This window comes from Cynocephalus volans, chromosome 13 (genome assembly GCF_027409185.1).
Source record: "Cynocephalus volans isolate mCynVol1 chromosome 13, mCynVol1.pri, whole genome shotgun sequence".
In the NCBI taxonomy this organism is placed as follows: Eukaryota; Metazoa; Chordata; class Mammalia; order Dermoptera; family Cynocephalidae; genus Cynocephalus; species Cynocephalus volans.
Window position 1 is genome coordinate 7,738,058 of NC_084472.1, and position 19,118 is coordinate 7,757,175.

Consider the following 19,118-nt stretch of genomic DNA (forward strand, 5'->3'; position numbering starts at 1 on the left):
CAGTGAATCTGCTACCTCTTGGCCTAGGTTTTACCTTTTTTTCTTTGTTGGTAAGAAGAACGATCTTTTTTTTTTTTTTTTTAAAGATGACCGGTAAGGGGATCTTAACCCTTGACTTGGTGTTGTCAGCACCACGCTCAGCCAGTGAGCGAACCGGCCATCCCTATATGGGATCCGAACCTGTGGCCCTGGTGCTATCAGCACCGCACTCTCCCGAGTGAGCCACGGGCCGGCCCAAGAACGATCTTTTTTTTTGTTTATTAAACAAGAAGTTAATTTAACTTCCCCAGAGTCCAAAATACCAGAGTGAAAGGGAATGGGCTTCTCACACTCTGTAATGTTCCAGCAGAAGTTTCCTGTGGGTTTTGATCGTCAAGTTTGCTGGTTTTCTCAGAAGGAATGCTGTTTTCAGAGGGCTGGAGCTGTGGTTTTGAAAGTTAGAGAGCTTGCGGATGGCCTTGGGAGCTGGTGAACGCTACAGATTTCAGGTCGTCAGCCCCAAAGATCCTGCTTGGTTGGTCAGGGCTGCGGCCCGGGGATCCGTGCTGTTAGCAAACTCGGCAGGCAGTTCCAAAGCAGGTGCTGGTCAGATTGTGCTGAGAAACCCTGAGCCAAGGGCTGCCTGTCCTTCCAACTGAGTGCGGGTATAAAGGGGTCCCCTCACCAGTGCTAGAGCTGCTGCCACTGCCCTGGGACAACACAGCCCCGCCTGCCAGTGCTTAAGTTCTGTGTTCCACAAAGGTCACAGCCATCCTGCTTGCACTCTTAGCTGATTTACCATGTTTCGGTATCTTCTGCTGACCACAGGCCTTAGGTGTAATTTAGGAGATGGATTTTTAATTATATGGATATAACAAGTAACACAAAATATCCCTATTCCATTTTAGTTTTGGAACATGAAATGGGATATATTTTTTCCTTATTTATGTTTTAACCAAACCAACCCATTTTTCAGAGGAGAAATGACTATTTTAGGAAAAATTAGTTGTTATGTTAATATTACTTGCCTGAAGTTTTATATGCATACATATTTGCCAAAAGCATAGAAATGAACCAGAATTCTTTCCTTAGTCTCCAGGGTTGCAGCTCTTTATTGTGGCCCTCATGTTTGCAGGAGTGAATGTTGAACACACCAGGTAGTTTCTGTGCCAGCTCTTCATACAACCAGAAGCTACTGGAATGACATTGAGGAGAAACCTGGAGTTTTCTGTTTTGCCAGCTGCGTTTTCCAGAGCAGTGTGAGCCCCTCGGACCGTCCTGCGTGTCGGAGCCTGGGCTGCTGACCCGGTGGCTGTGGCCTTGCTGCTGCTGCAGAGGCAGTGCAGGAGCCCTCTGGAGGCAGCCTCCCTTCTTGTAGGAAAGCGACGGGCACAGAGTGTTTGCTGCGGGCCGCTGCAACTCATTTGGCGTTAGAACCGGATATTATGAAAACTGGATCTGACTTGAGCCGGTGGCTTTCTGGCTACTAGTGAGTGGGTGGGTGTTTGCCTCCAGCGTTAAAGCCCTCAACATTTAGGGAGGGGTGGTGTGTGCTTTGATCATCAGGAGTCCCTTTCTCTATCCCCCCCAACCCCATAGTCTTCCCCAGATCTCTACTTGCAGCTAAGCCTTAGTGAAAAGATTTTCATAGGTTCTGTGACAACTCCAGTATCTGAAGGACAGGCAGACTTGTTCGGGTGACATCTGGCAGCTGATGAGGAGCCGCCCGTCTCGCTGCTGTAGCACACGTGCGTGACCCGGGCAGATCGCGGGACCACTGAGCTTCAGCGTCCCCACTAGAAATGTGGGCGCTAATACCTCCCTCAAAGGCTGCATGAGAATCAAAGCACCTCTGTGCCAGCGCCACAGGCACCCAGTCCATGGTGCTGCTGTTGCTGGCGTTGGCCAGTCCTGGGCTGCTGAGTTTCTTGGGGACACTGCTGGGCGAGGCTGGAACTGGGAACACTGGGCTCCAGTGATGGAGCATATTGTTTCTGCGAATTTTTGTTTTTAATTTTTATAATCACTAGTAAGAGTTAACTATCAACTGTACTACCAACTGTAAAACTGTCAACTTACTACTTGTAAAAACAAGCAGGACTAAACTAGGCAGTACTCAGTGCTCATTTGAATGTGTAGTGTTGACTTCTCATCAAGTCCTGCGCGTCGGTCTTCAGCTGTCGCAGGACAGTGCACTTAGAGCAGGGGCTGGCAAGCCTCGGCCTGGGGGCTGAGAATGGTTTTTGCACTTTTAAACGGCTTAAAATATCCTCCCCGCACCACACACAGAATGTGACATGAGGCCCACAAAACCTGAAATATTTACTATCTGGTTCCTTGCAGAGTTTGCTGAGCCCTTTCCCAAAGACCCTGCGGCATCTCTGGGTCCACATAAATGACTTTATTCCCTCTGTCACACTGCTGTCCTTCCCCGTCCGCAGTGCGTGCTGCTCCGCTCCCCAAATACCTCGAGCTCTTCAGGCCTCTTCCTCCTCCTGCCTTTTCTCTCTGTAGTGTTCGGAAACCAAACCTTCCCTTTAAGCGTCTCCGGTCAGTCTGCGTCCTTTCATTTTACTGTCCTGCTCTGCTTTGGGTTCTTATCCCCTGCAGTGGCCACTTCCATGAGGGCCCCGAGGAGGCTGCGCCGTGACCCCACCTGCCATGTCCTGCATGCTGAGGAGGGTGGCCTGTGTGGTCAGCGGAACGTGCTGCAGGTGATGGCGTGTGACTTCTGAGGCCCAGTCAGAGAGGACACTGTGGCTTGCAACTTGCTTGCTCTGGTGTGAGGACACTCGAGGGGCCTTACAGAGAGGTCCACGCAGCAGGCAGCGTGTGAGGGAGCCATCTTGGAAGCTGGTCCTCTAGCCCAGCACAGCCTTTAGGTAATGACAGCTCCAGCTGTCGTCTCCACTGCACCCTCACGAGGGACCCCAGGCCATAACTACCCACAAAAACTTGTAAGATAATGTTTACTATTTCAAGCCACAGAGTTTTGAGGTAATCTGTTAGGTAAAAATGGATAACCAATACATCACCTTATACTCAGTTTGTACAATCACCTTCTAACGGGGCTCCCTTTCATGCTGTTCCACTTATCAAATTACTCCAGAGTATTCCTGTTGTAACTTTCCTTGATTAGAAAGCTAGAGAGGTTTTTCACTCCTTTTTGAAAAAGTCAAAACCAAGGCTAAGGCACTGGCACAAGAGACTGATGGGTGGTTCTGAAACACCCTAAAATCTACTTCTGTGACGCTATCCTTGACCAACACCAGTTTGTAGTACCACAGCTTACTATCAGTTCCTACAGACTTTTATTGCCTTGAACCATTTTAAAAAAACTATTCACATGGGGCAGCCAGGCAAGCAGCGGAGCCAGCCAGCTGCCCTGGGGTCCTGAGATGAGGGCCGTGGGCCTCAGCCCCCTCCTCCTCCCCCCACAACATCTTATGTGCTTATCAGCCACGTGTATTTCTTTGGGGTGACTTCTCTGCTCTTGTCCTTCACCAAATTTCTGCCTAGATTTTTCTAATTCATTTTTAAGAGTTCTTTTTGCATTAAGGATGTTAATCTTTGAGTGTTAAATTTGTTCCTTATCAATTGACTTTAAATTCAATTTGTGATATTTTCCTTTGTTTCTATGTTGAGAAAAAAATTTTCTATCTAAACATTAAATTAAAAAAAAAACTATTCACATATGTATTTGACTAGTTTATACTTAAAGCTCTTCAGGAGCTGAGAACAGTTAATTCTGCTTTGCATGCCCAGTGCTGGGCATTCATTAAGAGCTTTAGGGACTCCAGGCCTGGATTCAGAATCAAGCAGTTAGCAGGAAAAGCAGCACGTTGGAGAGAATAGCTCTGGGATTAGACCTCAGGCAAATGACCATCTTGTTTTTCCAACGTCTTCATCAGTAAAAGAGGATATTAGTAGCATCTACAGCAGAGTCAAGTATTAAAGGAGAGAAGGATGCTCGGTGTAGTGTCTGATATTATAGTAAACACTCAAGAACTGGTAGGTATTAACTACTCAAAATCAGCAAAAATTTTAAAATGTTTTTTTTTTTTTTTTTGTCTTTTTCGTGACCGGCACTCAGCCAGTGAGTGCACGGGCCATTCCTATATGGGATCCGAACCCGCGGCGGGAGTGTCGCGGCGCTCCCAGCGCCGCACTCTCCCGAGTGCGCCACGGGCTTGGCCCTAAAATGTTAATTACATTTTAGTAGTAACAAACAGTGCAGAATGACTAGTATCACAAGGTTTTCATACCTTTACTTATTTTCTTATTGGCCAAATTGTCTTAATATGACAAACTTGAAATAGTTCTATATTTCTGATTTCAGCCCAACTGGCATATTTTTAAACTTTTATGATTACTAGTAAGAGTTCACTACCACACTTTAAAAGAGGCTAGTAAGAAATTAATGAGTACAAACTCAGTGCTGATAAATGTACCTTTGCGTTTACATCACAGCTTTGCTGACAGATGTCCAGGTTCTCTGGACATGTGCACATAAATCTGTTAATGGAAAAAGGCTGGGTTGGGAGGCAAAGCTGTGAAGGTCACTCCACCCAGGGCTGTCAAGGTGGAAGAGAGCCAGGGAGGAATGTGTGACGAGTGGCATTTCCAAGAGTGATCTAGAAACCCAGCTCGGCCAGTAGGGTTTCTGCGAGCACTAAGCTGACCATGTTAACAGCATGAGCCGTCGTCGACTCAAGCTTCGCTGTTGTAATTAGCTACTGTAGGGCTGCAATAATTTGTTGACTTAGAATTGTACTCCTGACTTAAAGGAAAGAAACAGAGCTGTGTGTTGCATTTATCTGTTAAAGAGCACAGTTAACACATGGTGTCAGCTATTCTGAACACATCTTGATGCTTCCATTGTTGTATTTCTCACTTATTCCATATTGAACCTGCTCATTCATTCATTCATTCACTCCTGTTACATGAAGTATTTTTTAGAAACTGGGGCTATGGCAGTGAAGAAATCTGACAGAGATCTCTGTCTTCATGGGACAGTGTAGTAGGACGCTAGGTGCTAAGTGCAGGAGGGAAAAGAACACATAGGAGGAGTAGGGAGCAGCAGGAAGTGTTGCAGAGAGGACTGAGAATTAAGAGGCTACTTAAGCATTGGGAATTGATAGCAGGCACATTCTCTAAAGCCACATGGGGCAGCACCAGCGAGTAAACGAAGGGAGTAAGTTACAGGAGGGCAGAACTTCCAACTGTTTGACCTATTCAAAGATGTAACTTTGCGGAGAATAAGGTCTGTTTTGTCCTGGACCCTTGCAAATAGTCAAGAGAGTCTCTCAGCCGAGAAGTTGCAGACACTTCCTGCCATTGGCTGGAGGGTGGACCAGATGTCTTCTTGGATCACTTTCAGCTCTAAAAGTCAACAGAAGAGATCAAATGTGGTGAGAAGAGAGGCAGTGAGGGAGTCTACAGCATCGAGGCCAGAGAGACAAGCTTCTCGGCTGGGGATCTTAGCACACACGGAGGTATGTCCATCAGGAACCACTTGTAGCTGTGACAACTTCCCTTGGCCAAGCTGGAGAATAAGAATTGTCTTTACTTTTGTTTCCTTTGAGTGCAATTAGTGTTGTAATATACATCAAGTAGATGAAAAGGGCCTATATACATAATCATACCTATGGCCACTTACTTCTCTTTGCATCTCCGGCAGAAAGTATGCCTTACGCTTTGGGAACCTGCTCTTGCCAAGGCAGATAAGGTCTTTCCCTCCAACAGGATCCAGAGATGAACCACTGGCAACTGGATGTTGCAAATGCAAAATGGCTGGGTGTAGTTTTTTTATGTGTCTGTTTTTAGTATGGGTCAACTCATTTTTATGAAGTATTCCTTTTTAATTTTGAGAGATGGACTCAGTTCTTTATATAGTAACTAATAAAACTGAATTTGCCTTTGCTTTGAGTTCAATACGTGCAGCCCATTGTGCACGTTTTCTTGCTTTCACGTAATATTCATAATGAGGCTTGTCATCAACACAGAGAAATAAAGTGGCTGTCGTCACACTTCAGTAAAAGTGGATTACACAAAAGATTTTTCTCAATATCTAATTACAGCTGGCTTAGGTTTTAAATGTATTGACTGGTTCGTATCTGTAGTAGTGGTTGTTTAATGCAGTATCTTGAATATCTCTTGTAGTAACCTTAGAGACCACCTAGTCTAACCCTTGCTTTAAAATTGAAGAAACAAATCCATAAGTGTTAAGGAACTTTCCCAGTGTCAGAAAGCTGTTTTGCTGCCAAGCTTGAATACAGTTTATTTAAAACCATTTCAGATACTTGAAAACCAGGTATTGCTGATAAAGAATCTACTTTGCCAGTTACAGACTAGTTTTTTTCAGTTACCAGGGTGAAAGCTCTTGGGTCGGGAACTCACTAGCTTCTTTGCTAGTGAATGCCACTTTGGAACGGGGAAGGGTGCAGTTCTCACCAGCGCAGCACCTGGAGGAGTGTCTCTGGCTGCAGTGGGAGTGCTTAGTTCAAGTTTATATTCTGTGCTTATATATCTGACTTCAAAGTCACCTTGGGACTGGCAGGATGACCCAGTGGCATATGAGCCCCATCTCAAGTCGTGTTCCCTTGGTCGGTGGACAAGCTGGATTCTTCTTAGGCTCTTTTTTCCTTTGGGATGTCTAGATCAAAATTTCTTCACTTAAAAGTGGAGGTTATTCTGTTTTGTTTACAAATTCCGACTCCATGCTGCAGGAGCCACCCCGTCCAGCAGGTTTACTGTGCAGATTCTGCTGTTCTTCCTTTCTCCTTCTCCCACTTGGTCCCGACAACTTCTACACTGTCTGCTTAGGAAACTGATGTTCAACTAGTGCTGCAGAAATTGCCATTTCGCCTTTGGCATTTCTACCCTCCTAAAAACTGGTGCTTCTGGGAGGAGTTGGTATGTGTATCACCCCAGGGAAGGGGACTGGAGGTGGAGGCAGGCCAGGGACCACAGGTTGATTGCTGCTGTCAGAAGGGAATACCGAAGCAAAGAAGGTGTAAAAGAGGGGCAAGCTTCCAGTAAGCAAGCCTGCTCAGGGCTGTGCCTCCGAGCTGGCCACCGCCATGGGAAGCACGCCCCCTTTTCTTCAGTTGTCAGCCACCCTGCCTCATTAGAGCAGCTGGGAGAGCATGCCCATATAGGGCTGGAGTGTCTGGCCCTCGGTGCTGCAAGAAAGCTGAACACTGAGTTGTGTCAGACATCCAGATGCTTTATTCTCAAGCTGTAGGGACATAAACAACCTTCTCAATGCCCCACTTGTCAGGAGCTCTGTCCTGTCAGTTCTGGAACCCTTTTACTTTCACTGTTTTCACTCTAAGGGCTCTGATGTGGCCACGAGCTCAGGAGCAGAGCTGCAGAGTGTTTTGCACAGTAAAGTGTATTACAAATAATTAGACATCATATATATTTTAATGGAATGAGCCAGAAGAGTAGTACAAATTCAGCCTGTCAGGTAACTGCATCTGAACATTGAACTCGTGTAGGCAGTTTTATATTAAGCAGGTTCTTAGCTCTTAAACATGTTTGGGTGGGCAAAGGGAGATGTTTTGAGATATGTACCTTTGACTGACATGAAGGAAGGACTATACCCTTTGTTAGCATTCTAGTTAGTGTGTGTGCACATGTGTGTGTGGTGTGGGTGTGTATACATGTACACAACTCTGCAGGGACATCAGAACTGGAGTCTTTACCTCACATGTGCAGTCAAGCCCTTTTCTTAAAGTACTCTTTATGAAACTAGACTATAATGATTTATGACTATGTATCATGTTCTCAATAGGAACTGGGAACTAAAAAGAAAGATACCATTAAATAAGGGTTACCCAAGACTTTTCCCATTTAGGGTTTACAAATTTTCTGTGTCTCTGGAATCCAGGAGGCACAAGTCAAAGACTCTGACTTGAATGGAGAAAGTCACTGAACATTTATTTGGATTATGAGCTAGATACACACAAGAATGTCTTGTTATACACGTCACAGAGAAACTTCAGTGGAAGGAGCTCTTAAAAAATGGCAACCAAGCAAACAGCCTGTGTAAAGGAATTAACATCAAACTCAATACCATGTAATGTTTAAGAAACACTCTTGGTTAACATAAACCCATAAGAATTTCCTAAGTTTACATTTTAGAAATATGTCACTAGAGGAATTCTACTTAGAAAGTTGTATAAAAGCTTTATCCCAAACTTATCAAACTGTATACACTAAAAATGTGCTGGTTTTTTGTATATCAATTATACCTCAACAAAGCTGTTAAAAAAGCTTTATTTATACATAATTTGTCTCCATATATGTGACTTACATAATAAAATGTTATGTAGTCTTTACAAAATTTTAATTTCTTACCGTATTGAGGTTAAAAAAAAGTCGTGGCTGCCTGGTGACACAGCAGAGTCACTGGTGGTGGCACCATTTCAATTTTTCCAGTGTGGTCCTGTGGATTGTATTTCTCAAGTGACCGTAAGCTGCTGCTGCTAAGAGTATCTTGCATTCCCAACCCAGGTGATTTCTAACAGCTAGTTACCGACATCCCCATTTTACAGTAAGAACTCAACACAGATGGTATGATGGAAAGCCATTTTATTTTTCCCTAGATAAATTTTAAAATAAAATACTTTAATGGAACAAATTTAGTAGCATCATGTTCCCACGAATGCCAGCAATACCTAGACTTTTACACACACAGGAAGCCTAGTCAAAGCCCAGTCAGTAGTATATATTCCTTCATGGTCCTTCGACAGTTTTGCATGTACAAAGTTTTCTGCTATTTTGCTTTAGCAAAAAGCAACATAATTTAAAATTTCTGTGTTTCCTATATGACACCTAAAATCCAGTCCTATATTTATTAATATAGTTAGAAAAATAAAAGCCTTAAAAATGGTACTAATCATATAATCTCTTCAAACATAACATATTTTTAAAACTCCTACATAACCTTCTGGTTTAATGTGAAAGGCTTAAGATTTGAAATCTAGTAAAACTGTTAAGTCAATGTATGTATCAGTGATTTAATTTTTACTTGCCTTGGAAATGTTAATTCCCATTGTCCACTGAATGAATGCCTTTCAAATATTAATAAGTATATTACAGTATTTACAAGCATTCCTATGTACTCTGACACTGAGAGAAAGCTAAGCCATGGGAGGGAAGCACAGATTTCCCAATGACGTATCTTCACAACGTATGGGACAAAAGAACCAGTGCTCAAGCTGGGAGGGAAGTGGGGTGACAGTGGGAGGCCTGTGCACACCATGCACACATGCTCTGAGATACCCAGACTCAAATCAAGGCCAGCCAGAAAACAGCATTTCTTTTGTTGTTGGTGTAGAAGTAAAAGCTGAACAGCAGGAAACTGGGATGAATGGGAACACTGCAAAGGGAGGTTATTTAGAAGGAAGAACAGGAAGCTATGCCTAAAGTCAGACTAGGTTAAGGATTTCAAAACCAAATGCCAAAGCTCTTAGTGAATTGCCCTATGGAAATTGCCTAGGGCCGGCCCGTGGCTCACTCGGGAGAGTGTGGTGCTGATAACACCAAGGCCCCGGGTTCGGTTCCCATATACGGATGGCCGGTTCGCTCACTGGCTGAGCGTGGTGCTGACAACACCAAGTCAAGGGTTAAGATCCCCTTACCGGTCATCTTTTAAAAAAAAAAAAAAAAAAAAGAAATTGCCTAACTTAGCTGAAGTGCTGCCGGGGGCAGGGAAGTGGGGGGCTGTACATATAATGGATAAGGTAGGGTTAAACTCAAGAGTTTGTTTTGGCACCCAAAAACAATGCTAATTTGATTTCTACAATTTTGACTGTGCCATGTTCCCTTTCTTACACTACTTTCTGCAAACTGTTTCACATGGACACACTGTCCACTTGACCTCTTTAATGCACTTGGCAAACCCCATTAATGCTGCTGAAGAATTTACATTCTAATGCTCTAGTAAGAGATCATAATGCCCAGACCATCCTATACAGTACCATAAACCTGAAGAAGTGAAGTGGAAGAGATTTACTAGATATTAGCTGTGTGAATATGAATGAAATTCATGTTTTTGGGGTTTAATTTCTTGTGTTTTAATAGAAACAGTAACTAGTCATTATCTTAAGCACATATTCCAGGTGCATATTTATATACATATACAAACACTGTTTCCTCTCCCTTGTACCCTTACTATAAATCACTTAAGAAGCTCAAGCCTGGGACCATCAAAGTGGGTGGATCCCACCTACCCATTCGGAGTATAAAGTTCAGATAGTCTCTTGAAAATTTTATAAATGAGATTAACCCAATATAATTTTTAAAGCTCTCAAGCATGAGTCTTTAAAATAATTTAAACAGAATCAGCAAGGGTTCTCTAGTTGCTCACTTTTACATGCAAACACAGACGAACTGTTAACATGCATTATTTTAGTCAGTTGGTAAAGTTTATTTTGTAAGTATAAGTAATTGTAAGCCATTAACTAAATTGTAAATTTCAATCCATTAAAAAATACTATCAGAGCAGTTTTGAGGTATTACTGTAAATTTAACATTAGAAATGTTACTGCATTTTGATGTGGTATAAAATGTGACTGCCATGCCTTTTAGTAAATGGGCTGTCAATACTGTTGACTACAGACATGTCCTGTAGCTTTCAGGAAATTATTGTGCACGTGCATTAACCAATTTTCCAAACATTCATGGCAATTTGATTAGTTCGTCATTTCTAAGCATCCCAAAATATTAAAGTATAGTCTATAGTATGGGCCAAGCAAGCTGAGAAATTTCAGGTATACAATGCTACCTTCCAGTCTACCTTCATCAGAACTCAACTTACAAGCTCAAGTCATTTACAAGGAAAACTAGTGCAAAAAGCATCCAAAAATTTTGCCTGTCAGCAGGTAAATTTTCTTGTAATTTTAAAAGAGTTAGATATTTTTTAATTTTAAAATTCATTTATAAAAATAAATTTCAGTTTGAGGCTTTAGGTACCAAATTGTGGCTTAATATAGTTGTGATGAAGTTATGAAAATGTAGCTGAAAATGTGTGAGCTCCAGCTCATGCTCCACAGCATGGCCAATAGCTGGCACCTGATGCTGTCACAACCCTTTTCATAGTTAACCAAAATACATCAACTTCTCTCATCAAATTTTTAGGCTTCCTTTGTCCTGAAATTCCCACAAAACTTTAATTCTTAGACCTACATTATAAAACTATTGGTAACCATAATACATTCGAGATAGGGAATGAAAACCTGTCATGCTCAGGAGACACTGATCTGAGACACCGGGACAAACACAGCAGCTCAAGGGAAATGGTCCCCCGTGGAGGTGTACAGCTTATTCAAGCAGAAAGTCCTTTATATAATGTTTATCTCAGAGCAATGATAATTTAAAAATCAGTATCAGCAGATGCTTCGGGATTTTGTGCTGTGGCCTGCCTCCAGTGCCAGGTGTATGGCAGGCTCAGAATCACTGTGCACACTGGACAGGAACACTGTCATGTGGAAATGCCAATATGACTTACTGCTTAGCACTGTGCTGACATCGACACCTCCGTTAGACTGATTTCTCATATAAGAAGCTTTTTGCCTTAGTCAGGAAATTATTTGAGGAACACTGAAGAACTGAACTAAGGAGAAAGTTTCTGGCTTCCAAGTCCACACACACACAAAAGCAAATTTCAAACTGCTGTCTTCTCTCAGAGCAAATAATCAATTGGCTGATCTGTCACATATCATCAATTGATAAGAACACAGCATTCAGTTTTTTTTCCCCACAATGTGATGTGGAAAAAATCTGACCTAATGCAAATTCAAGCTTATTAAATAAAAACACGGGAAGGAGACAGTCGGGTCAGTGTTCTCACGCACTGATGCTCACTCTGAACACAAAAGCAACTGAAGGCACGAGGCTCAGATTTCATTGATAGTCCTCTCTGAAGGGCAGTATTCTGAGGTGCCTGGTGAGGACATGTAGAAAGACTGTGTTTTCCTTTTTAATCGAGCTCTTTTGTTGGCCAACACCAGACTGCGCCGGCTTGAACTGATGATTTCTGAAATGAACTTTTTGCAGTCTACACACACCTCTGTAGTGCTCCAGTCCTCCATCAACTCTTTGGGAAATTGGAGGTCTTCTTCTGATTTGTCTACAGACTTAGATTTTGAGGAGAACCTGGGTGGGAAAAAAATACACCCAACATTATCAGAGTTCTATTGCAATACTAAAAAAAAGTGTAAAAAAAGTAAATTTGTTGCCAAAATTTTATGAAATGAATGAATAATTTAATCATGTCATGTTCTTCCAAAGAATGATTTTTTATTGGAGGTAAGGTTCAAAAATATTTTTTAGAAAAGAAACCAGGAAGAAAGAGGGCTGACCAGTTAGTTCAGTTGGTTGGAATGTGGGTGTTATAACACCAAGATCAAGGGTTTGGATCCCCTGACCAGCCAGCTGCCAAAAAAAAAAAAAAAAAAGAAAAGAAAAAGTACTGAAAACTCTTACCCCTTCTAGAATTTTTGGAAAATAGGGTATTCAGAGTATTCGCCTGATTCATGTACAGACTGTGACTTTTAACAACTAAGATGAGGTTAAATACACATTGCTAATGTTGCGCAACTGATGATTCAGAAGGACTAACGTTTTCTCCTGGGATCCAGTCACTCTGTGTCATAATCAATGAACATTAATTAACTGTAGATGGTAGGTCAGGCTATTGGAAACAGAGGCAAATTTATCTTAATCCTCTGACACATCCTGAAAAATTACCTTTTGATCAGTTTTCTTGCCATTTGTAAATTTATCAAATATGTCTCCCCTTCCTCAACCATTTTCTATAATTCGGTCATTAGTTATTTGGATTCCAGAGAGCTGTAGATAACTAGACCAACATCATCATAAATGTTTTCGGTTATCTGTGAAATGACTAGGAATCACCTACTCATTTAAAATCTATTCTGATTAAACCAAACAGGAATGTAATGAGTAATGTATAGTAGGGTCAGAGCAAGTACAGAGAAGAACAGCAGCTGTTACATGCACTGCCCCGAGTCCAATGACGACAGTTAATAGTCTGAAGTAATCACAAGTGGTGGTGGCTCAGGGGAAAGACAGTCAAAGTACAGGGGCAGGTGTCCTGGGTACACAAGTTACATGCCGGACTCACAGCTTCCTCCCCTCCCTGTCCACAGAGCCATGACATAAAATCCCAGCCCTCTCAGCCCTGCCAGCATGTGACTTGAGCTGGCCTACCTCCTTCCATCTTTCTTTTTTTTTTTTTTGGCGACTGGCTGGTACTGAGATCCAAACCCTTGACATTGGTGTTACAACACCAAGCTCTAACCGACTGTGATCACTGGCAGCCCCTGTCTTTCTTAAGGACCAACACTAACCTTACCATTAAATGCAAAGGGGTTGATGCTTAGGCCATTTTTTTTTCTTTTAAATTGCCAGCTCTTGGTATAAAGCTTTATTTCTGCCTTTACAATAGCAAAGTAAACCAAAGCTATGGAAGACTGCTGTCAACACAGGATTAAACAGATTTTCTTTCAAAATTAAAGAAGGAAAGAAGGATTAGACTGTTACATACAAGTTTTCAATTCCACTGAAAACAAGGTCAGTTTTAAAGATGACTTTTAAGGGACACATAAAGCAATTATTTCTAAAGTAGAAAAAATATTAGCTATGCGATTAAACTATCCTTCAAGTAGCTAGCCATTATCCCTTGAAAAGTTACTTTTGGGGAAGTTTTAGAGATGTGTGTGCAAATCTAAAACTATACTATATTAAAACCAAAGAACCAAAAAATCAACAAAAAAAAATCCCTCAAGCCAAAACCCCAGCCCCTCACCACAGTCCTCAGGAAGAGCAGTATTCTCTTTTACAAAGGATGCTGTGGAGACCCAACCCCTTGCTCACCTGGCAATGCTCCGAAGTGGCCGATGGTGGCCAGTGGAGGGTTTTTCTGACTTCACACAACTTTCCCCTCTTTGCAAGGCAGAAGGTCCCAACGAAAAGATAGGAAGAGTAGAGTATGGCTTGGAGGGCAGCCGCATCTATTATCCCAAATAAAACTGACAGTGAGCAGTACTGTTAAAGAGGCAGAATCGTTAAAATGAACACAGAATTTAACCAAGCTTAGCTTACCTTTCTGCAACACTGCGAGCACACCGGCCTGTGTACAAAATCAGAAGCATTACTTGGTGTGGTGCAGTGGATGAGACCGGATGGTAAGAGAAGCCCATGGCTGCGTAACTGTGAGTTTACAATAAACTGTGAAAACTCTCTGGTTCTTCTACCAGAATGCAACAAATTGATACAAATGTGGGCTGCCAAAAAGACAATCAATCTGTAAACTTAACTCTTACGTTGTCTCCTAAAAACGGATCAATTTACATCTGTTTGGAATTTTCTTGTCTCTCCAGGGATCACATAATAATCCTATCTATTTTTTTTTCTGTTCAAACGCAACATACTGTTAAAATCATCTTGGTTAAAGAAAAAACATGCAGAGAAACATTTTCCAGGTTCAATACCAAATAACTGTTCAGTTCACTCTTTTGAAGAAATCAATATTCCTAACCTGCAAGGACAGCACAGATAATAGAACAGAATGGGTCAATTTTAACATTATTCCTGTGTAGAAAAATGATGAAACAACACAGGTAATTGGTATGTTTTCACAATTGTTAAATCTATTTTTTTGTCAATTACAAAATACCTTACCTCTTACAGAACTGACAGGTATAAGACCAGGTGAAGAAGGAAAACCTCCTGGTTCGGCAACAAAAGCAGAGCTAAAAAATACAAGTTTAAAAGGAGAAAAGAAGCATTGCCATAGCTAATTTCCTAATATCCATGTTTGAACATATACTGGGAAGATTAGTAGACAGAGGAGGAAGAGAATTCAGAAATCCTATTTATATGTTTGGTTCTGTGATACTGGTAATTTGGCCCTATATTTAATTATAATTGTTTCAAAAGTAATAAAAGGCCACAGTTGTCAAGCGTCTCTCTATCATAGAAGCAATCTGAAGAAGGTTCTGAAATACTCTTCTGTTTCTCATATATATTTTCATCACTGATCCTTTAAATGTATAACAGTTAAATGCAGACATGGTTTTAGGAAGGCAGGCCATTATTTATTATGATTGTTTTTCTAAGGGAGAAACAAAATACCACCTCTTGTGAGCAAGGCAGAACAGGGATTGTCTAGTAGAGGATGAACATCTTACATCTTACCTCCTAAAATCCCCTGACAGTCCTACACCCTCAGGCCAGCAGACAACTCTCCTCGGAGACTGTGCCTGGGACTGGCCATTCTTCTACCCTTCTGATTGATCAACTTTAAACAGCTCTACCTTTCCTTTTTTCAGGGCGGTGTAGACATCTTTATACTGTTGGTATTTTTCCAGCTCTGCCTTCACCAGGACCTGACGAATATGCATCACTTCCTCCACAGTAAGAGCAAGGCACTCCACTGGGTAGCAGAATTCCTCCTGAAATTCAAAATGCCACAGGAGTAAGAAACTCCCACCCCCTGTGTTGGAATTGCAAAATTTTCCTTTAGATTAGACACCTGGTTAGTAGCTTCAGAGAAGAAAAGAGGTGTCCCAGTGAACACTGGGACAGAGCTGGCTCTCTCTGGGGACCACATCATTTCTAATTGCACTAAGACTACAGATGGCAGAAAACAAAACATTGCAGCCTATTGAAATTTCTTCAGGTGTTTTGCTTCAAGTAACTCTATGCCATTAAATAGAGCTATGTATCTATGCTTCAAATCTTGAAAAAAAATTTTTTTGTTTTAAACCAATTTTATGCCAGTTTTCTCCTATGATTATGCAAAGGCACTACTTAGTGTTGTGTTGTATACTAGATACTAATCGATAAATAGCAAATCTACAACACTGGTCTTGTTTTTACAACTGGTTTGTGGTACCCAGAGTAGCCACAAGAAGGTGGTTAGTAATTTATACTGAAGCATTACCTAGTGATCAGTTACATCAGCACACCTTTAAAAATCTGAATGGTAAGTGGAACTGGAACATGACACTACTGGTGTGGTTTACACCCAAAAGGCAACCTCTCCAGGCTGCTCCACAGTTCTCCAGGTTTGTTATTACTTTTCAACAACTGCTGAATGCATAGTCAGCATTGTAAAGATGCGGAGAAACTCAGAAGAATTTCATAATAAATATTTATGTTGGCTGTCTTATGTTAATAGTTTCCCTAAAAACAGCTGTGGAAGATGTTGATGTAACTGACCCCACTGAATAAGAGCCTCACACGCATCCATTCCCCATCTGGCCCTGCACTTGATTGGTGGATCTAAGAGAAAGACAGAATGGTCTTGTGCATTTGGACCCTGCCAGGCCTCAAGGGGCCATTGTGGTGCAGTGACACTGAAGCTGAGTGTTCTCAGTACAAACACATTATAATTCTCTCCCACACACACACAATAGCACTGCTCACAGGCATTCCGGAATCCAACAAGCCAAATGAGAAAACACATGACTATAAATGCAGTCAGTTAATGGAGTTTTAACATTCAGTTCTGTCTTTCAATCAGAGAAACACACAAAAAAATCTAGGCTGCAAACTTGACAAACATTAGCATTTACTTTAAAAAGTAGTCTGAAGAACTACTGCTTCTTACTAAAATCAATACAAAATCATCTCTGTTTAAGCTAACATAAGGAAGATTAAATTTGCTTAAAAATGCTTTGTAAAAAACACTGCAATTGAATTTTTAAGATAAGGAGCTTATTAGTATTTGGAGGGCAGGGGGGTAGTTTATTCAGAAACATTATACCATTTGCTCTAAGATGCTTAAAATACTCATTAAAAAAAAAAAATCATCCATCACACAATTTTCTCTTTCAATGGAAACACCTTCCAAAGATGATAGGATGAAATTGGCACATTTGGTATCTACTCTGTTTTGCTCCACCCTGAGAAGACAGAGTGGTGTCAAGTGGGAACAATGCATGCCTTTGGAAGGTTAGACCAAGAAAACTGCACTTAGTAAGCAGTGTTGGCTGAACACATCTGAATGACAGCTTTTCTCACTTTTTAACATATTTCAGAAGAAAAAGTTTTCATATTGGTCACTTTATTTATCAGTGATGAGTACGACTGTGGTACATTTGCTGATGGTTAACTATATGATGAAATTTCTAAGCTGCAACAAAATAATGTATGAATCTAGCAAGTAACCAGATTTGCTACAGTGCATGCTGGGAAGACAGCAAACAGTGCCAATTCACTTTACAACTACAGTATCTAAGCTGGTAAACATTTCAGGCGGAGGATAGTTCCTTTTCATTTGTGGGGCCATACCAGCACACAGGTTAAACCTGGCAGCTTGCGCTTCCCTCTTTGCAGCCTTAACTCATACAAGGGCTAAATATCAAGCACTCTTTCAACTTACTGCTTTGAGCCACATGCAAATCCCATACTTCAAAGGACACAGTAAGAAACCGTGGATTTTTGTTTGTCTTCTTGTTCATTTTTAAAATTTCAAGCAAACTATGCTTTAGTAAAATAATTCCCATCTGGTCAAATGCTAATGTTTTAATTATGGAGCTTCCCAAGGACAACAAAACTTTAATGCAACATGAAAGAAAATGACAAATACTTACTAGAATAGTTTCAATTACTTTTTTTTCAATTGACAAAAATATTAATTCAACATACCCAAAGCCAAATTAAACTTTAACAGATATTGCTGAACTACTAGCGCTCCAAAACATAAAGAAAGCTCAGGGTTTTAGCTGCGAGTGAGCCCTTGCCCGTCACAACACTGTGCTCAGTCACTCCTGATGAGCAACCACGAGCTCATCTGGATGGCTAGACATGGACCACACCAGCACCACGCCATTTCCCTTGCTTCTTGTGTTTCCACATTACTCCCAAAGTTAGCCAATGGAAGCTAAATCTTAAAGTTTTAATAAAGATTACAATATGCCATCGGAGCAGACATGCCTTTAAAACATACTTTTATGCATGTCACTAAAATCAAAGAGTTTTTGTTGAATATGCTTGTTATATTTTATCAGTCAAAGGGGTCAGAATTAGGCAGCACAGAGACGAGACAGCATAATGTAAAATGCTGGATACCGAGCCACACAGAGAAACGGGAGGAGAAAGACTGTGGTCTTGATTAGCAAAAACTTCACACATTAGTAGCAGATATTTGAAAATTATCCAAAACAACCACTGTTTTTTGAGTTTTTAAATAAGCCAAAGTGAGGAAAATTTAAATAGACATAGCAGGCTGGCTCGTTAGCTCAGCTGGTTACAGCATGGTGTTAACCCAAGGTCAAGGGTTCGGATCCCTGTACCAGCCAGCTACCCAAAAAAAAAAAAAAAAAAAAAAAAAAAAAAAAAAAGAATAGCAACTATTAAGTTTAATTACTCTTCTTTTTTCAAATTCAACTTTAAAACTCAAAGTGAATCCTTTCTTTACCTAAAGTAGTATGTGAACTTGGTGTAGTTGGTTTAGAGCTATCTCTGTTTGAGGAGGACTGATGACAAAATGCTGCAGGTCTTCAGTAGTGGCAGTAGGAGTGACAGGAGCTAAAAAGCCACCCCTGCACCTGACCACGTGCTGCCCGATGGACAAATGTAAAATGGGAAAAAGGACAGAGACTTACTCTGTATTTTATGAAAAATAAAGGGATGTATTGTATCTCATTTACATATGAAGTCTCCTTTCTACACCCAGGTGGGTAACAAGGAATAACAAAGAAACTAGCTGCTGGATCATCTGTCAAGGACATGGTCAGTACATAAAGGACCCCGAAGAGCCAGCTCTGCCAGAGCCATCACAAACACTGCTCTGGAGCATCTGCTACACAAGGGTAGAGAAGCTTGATGTGGTCCCAGGGCTTTTTATTTCTCTTAAAAATGTGAAGGTTCAAATAAGAGTAAAATATGCTGTATAAAACTCTCAAAAAATAGTCATAAAAAACAGAGTTATTTAAAATATTTTAAATAACCACATCAATAAAAAGAAAACTTAAAATTTCTCTCTACAGAGAAGTAACCCCCTGACCATCACAACACAGCTTTGTGACAGGTGCTGGAAACAGACAGGTCTCCCAGGTCCAGGGGTGACCCAGCCCGAGTCTGCAGCCCTCAGTGCT

General features: G+C 41.2%; 1 protein-coding gene across 4 annotated transcripts in view; it reads right to left on the minus strand.

Annotated features, from left to right (window-relative positions):
• Positions 1–7,897: 7,897 nt before the first annotated feature.
• Positions 7,898–19,118, minus strand: part of SPIRE1 (spire type actin nucleation factor 1) — a 221,806-nt gene continuing 210,585 nt past the window's right edge. For 2 of the 4 annotated variants that reach the window (XM_063076765.1, XM_063076764.1), the window contains 5 exons: positions 15,330–15,467; positions 14,695–14,765; positions 14,116–14,143; positions 13,888–14,024; positions 7,898–12,144 (listed from right to left, as the gene is read on the minus strand). In XM_063076765.1, coding sequence (XP_062932835.1) covers positions 11,886–12,144; positions 13,888–14,024; positions 14,116–14,143; positions 14,695–14,765; positions 15,330–15,467 — 633 coding nt within the window. In that variant the 3' untranslated portion in view covers positions 7,898–11,885. The other 2 variants (XR_010021477.1, XM_063076766.1) reach the window with 2 other exon arrangements.